The following is a 5340-nucleotide window of genomic DNA, read 5'->3' as shown; positions in this document are numbered from 1 at the left end:
GCCCCCCCCCTCCCCTAAAATATAAGAGCAAAAACAAACAAGTTAACAAACATACAAATAAACATACAAGCAAACACATAGAATAAAAGACATCACAACTTACATGAAATATGTTGGTCCTTGTGTATAAATATTTGTCTAGAGTCTCTGACGACTTGAGAGAGATGCGCTTTCCTTCAGGTCCCAATAGCCGAATTTCACTCTCATACGGCGTGGGGAAAGCCGCAACTGGAACCACAAGTAAAAACAACGTAAAGGTCAAAATAATGAAAAGGGCAAATCGAAGATAGAGGTGAAATTAAAAGTCATCCATCTGAAATAATGACTTTTATAAAAATACAGGCATTAATCCACTCTGTACCTTGCGTACTGAGCTGTATATTTCGTATTCGTGTTTTATATAAATTGCATACAACAACAAATATCACGTAACAGTCAAATTGAAACAAAGGTCAAAATGAAGACAAATGTGAGTTTTGAAATTACCGATTTGAAATAATAATTTTTGTTTTCAATTACAGGGAATTAAATGCGCGCTGAATCAAGTAAACTGAGCAGTAGGCCTATATCAATTCATCATGTTTTCGTGTAAATTGCCTACAGCAACGAAATATCACATAGATCTAACCTGTTTTGTGAAGCAAAGATCAAATCGAAGAAAGTCGTGAGATCCAAAGTAGCCTCTAAAAAATACCCCCAACAACCCATCTTATTCCTAAAATAAGGAATTGCATCCATACTATTCCATGCAAACTGAGTAGTAAACCGTTTGCTCGTGTTTTTACATAAATTTCGTAAAACAACGGAAATCACGTAACAGTACAGCATTAAATAAAGGTCAAATAAAATATTCTCATGAGCTCAAAAGTCGCCTGTCTGAAATGACAACAGTTTCCCAAGAAAAACAGGTAATTAAATCCATATTTTTTACCTTGCAAACCGAGCAGTCTATAGCAAATTCATGGTTTCAACTGAATAGTGTTTCATGTCCATGGCATTTTCATGAATGATATCTGTTATCCTAGTTTGACGCACATTTTGAATTATTAATATGGATTCTTTACGATTTCAGTGAAGTCCAACAAATGAACTTGCATCAATGTCTGATATGATACTTTGTAACTGTAGATGTTTTATGCACCGACAGTCACGATTTAGATCATTTATGAGACTTCGACGTTGCTTGTCATGTCCAACCCGGGCTAAGAGGAATACAACGCCTTTGCAGACAGGTGTAGATCTTCATCAAGTGCCAAATCTACGACAGACATCGGGGGTCAGGTTCTCCATTCATTCCTTTGCTCAGATGCTCTTAAAAAAGCTACGTTTCCCTGATCTTTCCCGTTACCCATTTATTTAGGTTCCCTAAATAGGTTGCTCTGGGCCTACCCCTGCCTCGTTAGCCTTCGATTTCGATAGTGAGAGCTAGATGTTCAAGACCTTTATGTCTATTCAGGTGTCCCAAAAACTGCTTTTGTCGTTTCCTGATTGTTTTTAACAGTGAGCGTCCCACTTGGGCTTCATCAAGCACTACCTCATTTTGATTTCTTTTCCTTCTACGATATTCTCAGCAGTCTCCTAAGAAAGCACATTTATGTTGCTTCTATTTTATTTTCACATATCCTGATTTTTTCCAAATACTTTGTCGTCCCAGGTGGTTCTGACCTAACCGTAAGGCATTACTTTGCTTTATTTACTGTTATTACTGCCGTGACCATGGTCTCTTGCCATGCACTAGCCTAATGTCATGACGTCCCCATCTTGAGAGCGTGATATCGATCTTCACACGGTGGCACCATCTAACAAAGTATCTTTGCCATTCTACCCCAATGCGTCCGAAACAGCCCAAGTTTGCTCTATTGATAGGAAGGGTCTTATTGTGGTCGCCTCTCACATAATATAAGTTGTGTTGATAAAATTAGAATCTAAAGTTAAACCCTTTATTTGGAACATACTTGATCTACTAGATAACGTGCATCCAGGATCTCCACTTTATGTGGGGCTACATTTGAGTCGCAGTGACGTCAAACCAAAAAGACGTTTTAAATTTACTTTAAAACAAGGAGCTTAATTTGCCTTTTGCCGCTGTAGCTATATACCTAGAGGTGTCATCTCTAGCTCACAGGCTGACGTGCAATGACCCGCCATTGCTTACGGTCGCTAACTGCCGTTACATTTGTACTCTATCATACTACGACAAGTCCATGCTTTGATATCATCGGTCCGGTCCATATTGTTCTTTGCCCGCCCTTGGTACACATCTTGCCCTCCAGTGTTTCCTTCATAACGGTCTGGTGGCGTTTTGTATGACCAAACTATTGTATTTTTCTGCTTTTCGTTTTGTTAAGCATGATTTTACAGCTACGCTGATTAAATATATACACATTACCAACAACAACCCGTACCTGTACAGTTGAAGAGAGACGGTTGGCCCGGGTTCACCTTTTGGTTCTCGAAGAAGACAAAACGAGGAGCCGTCACTGGGGAAAAAAGAGAAAGGTACATCATCTCAACATTATCATCATCAACGGCTCAACCTCTACGGTACAAAGGAGGCATTACTTCTCCAGATTATTCTTCCTTATTCTTATCTTTCTTTTCAAGGAATCACAATACTATGTAGATACAAGCAGGGGTTCCCTATCTGGGGCACGTGAACCATCTGATGAGCGTGAATCCATTCAAGAGGGTACGTGAAACATTCCTGAAAACCATCACCATCAGATTACAATAACAGCCGTAACCACAACAACGACAACAACAACACCACAACATCACCACAACTAGTGCTAGAGTACCTTTTATGTTGTAAAAATGACTTTTATGAGATGAGTATCACAGTGCAATTCGTGCTCAGATCATGGTTTGATAAGTTGAGGGTTAGTGAAGACCTCTGATGTCCACAGATGGTTCGTGAGGTAAAAATTTAGTGAGATGTAGGGTTCGAATGAGCATAACAAAGAAATCTTGCCCCCCCCCCTTTCTCTGCCACTCTTAATGAAAATATGGTGAGAATAGCAGCCTGGGGTGGAGGCGGGGGCAGCCTTCAAAATCCTTCATTAGTGTCTAGTAAGGCATCCCACTCATATAAAATAATTTTTGAAGCAGTCGATACATATACTCAGCGCCACTCACCAGGTTCACAGAAGGGCGGATTGAAGAACCCGTTCCGACATCGGCACTGCTCCATGGGCCCCAGGAAGCGGTCACAGTGCTTAGGGTTCTGACACTGGCATATCTGGCCACACTCCCATCCGTAGCGGTTAGCGAAACACGGCACAGCTGTCGGGGGGAGACAGGGAAAGAAGATACATTATGCTATGTTTGGGAAGCATGTTTAAGAATGAGGTAGTCGTCGGTGGGTTATTGGTCTGTTAGTGGTGATGGTGGTGGTGATGATGATGATGATGATGATGATGATGATGATGATGATGATGATGATGATGATGATGATGATGACGATGAGTATCATGATTGTGGGGAAAATGGTGATGGTGGTGTTGATTGTGGTCATGTTGTGACGTAATTGTTGTCGTTGTTGTGGTTATTGTTGTTGTTGTAATCTGATAATGATGATTATTGTTGTTATTCTAGTAGTAAAGTGATGATGATGATGGCTAGTGACGATTACAATGATGATGGTACTGACGACGATGATTCACGCAATCTTTGCACGTATTTGTTTTGATTTTTTTGTCTTTCTTTTCTCTAATCTTTCAGTCTCATGCATTCAATCAATTTTTCTTCGTCAATCATTCTGTAATGTAAACATGTCGGCTATCAGACGGTATGCTAAATGAAATAGACAGCGTTATGTACATAACACAGTGCACTGCCTCTTTTCAACCTAGGATTAGATTTATGAAACTGAATGTACATAAAGAGCGTAAAAGATTCACATAATTTGTTTGAGACTAGAATCAGGATGGCTATACAGCAATGAAATATCGATGTTTGAAAATACTTCTATTACCCCCCCCCCCCTTTCCCCTTACATACACACACACGTAAACCCCTTTCTATGCACATACACAAGCATACAGGCCAAGAGATATGTATGGCTCTATGTTACATGTACAAAAAATGGTAGAAGTTCGCGGCCGGTGAGTTGGCTTTAGAAACTACAACCTCTCTGATGCAGGACTGGAATCCTTTCTCCGTACTGACTATGTCGTCTTCTCTATATCTTGTGTCATTCTATAGTCTGTTCCCAATTTGATAAAAACATAAAACCCCATCCATCCGAGAAAAAGACTATTAACCCCCCCCCCCCTCCAAAAAAACAACCCCCAAACAAACCCAAAAAGAACCCCTAAAAGGATCAAAAACACAAAAACAACATATAAAAGGAAAACGAGCAACAACACCAACACGAACAATAAAAAAAAACAAATAAAACAAAACTTTCCAAAACCCCCAGAAAAATAACAAAATGAAACACACACAAAAAGGCAATAACGACGTAATGTGTAAATTGCAGTGTGTCACAAGCTATGGTAACATTATTTTTACTCTCAATTTCTTTTCAAGACATTGGGCTTTATTTAAACCACGCTTCGCCTTTTCCCTTCATTTATAGCCCTTTATGTACTTAAATTGTGGCGTTCGATTTACTAGCCCAAGGAAAGCTTCATATGTGATATTCACAAAATGTATTGGTTTCAAAAGGTGTTGTAGAGTAACTAACCTCTGGCTAAGAAGTTAACGTGTCATGACCAGCCAGTGCTGACAGTCCCCAGCTTCCGTTATATACTCTGTCATATTTAGACCAAAAACACCACGGAAAAACAAAACCAAACAAACAAACAAACAAATACACACACAAAGAAACACTTACGTGTCTGGCAGTCCGAGCCAGTCCATCCCTTGGCGCAGCCCGAGCGACATCTGCCGAGTATACTGTCACATCTCTCGGAGCTGTCCAAGCAGTGGCACTCCTTCATACAATTGTGCCCGAACCGACCGGACGGGCAGCCTGTTGGAAGAGAGAAAAGGTAATAAATAAACTACTGCAATTGATTAGAACTTTTGACGCATATTATTGCATCCGCGCCAAAGAGTGAGATTTCATTTGCCGCAATGTCTGGTAAATACTGTGCAAAAAGGGGAAGGCTGTAGACCGAGAAATATAGATATCTCCCTCTCTCTTTCTCCTTCATTGTCTGTCTGTCTGTCTGTCTGTCTGTCTGTCTGTCTGTCTCTCTTAGACCCTCCCCCCACCCACACACACACAAACACTCTTTCAGATATCATACAAAAACACACACATACACACGCGCACACCCTATTCATGTTCTACTTTCTTCTTCTGTCTGTAGCCTCCTCCTTTTCTTCTTCTTC

The 5340-nt window shown here is 40.4% G+C and overlaps 1 protein-coding gene across 1 annotated transcript in view; it reads right to left on the bottom strand.

Moving 5' to 3' along the window:
- The window catches only part of LOC101859496 (receptor-type tyrosine-protein phosphatase alpha), a gene marked incomplete in the record, with an annotated part of 114619 nt that extends 109649 nt beyond the window's left edge, over positions 1-4970 (bottom strand). Inside the window, 4 exon segments of the mRNA XM_035970946.1 lie at positions 104-228; positions 2406-2480; positions 3136-3282; positions 4838-4970. Of these exon segments, the coding sequence (XP_035826839.1) occupies positions 104-228; positions 2406-2480; positions 3136-3282; positions 4838-4943 (453 nt within the window).
- Positions 4971-5340: the final 370 nt, after the last annotated feature.

This window comes from Aplysia californica, unplaced genomic scaffold (assembly GCF_000002075.1).
Source record: "Aplysia californica isolate F4 #8 unplaced genomic scaffold, AplCal3.0 scaffold00346, whole genome shotgun sequence".
NCBI lineage: Eukaryota > Metazoa > Mollusca > Gastropoda > Aplysiida > Aplysiidae > Aplysia > Aplysia californica.
This window is presented reverse-complemented; position numbering and strand designations above follow the sequence as displayed.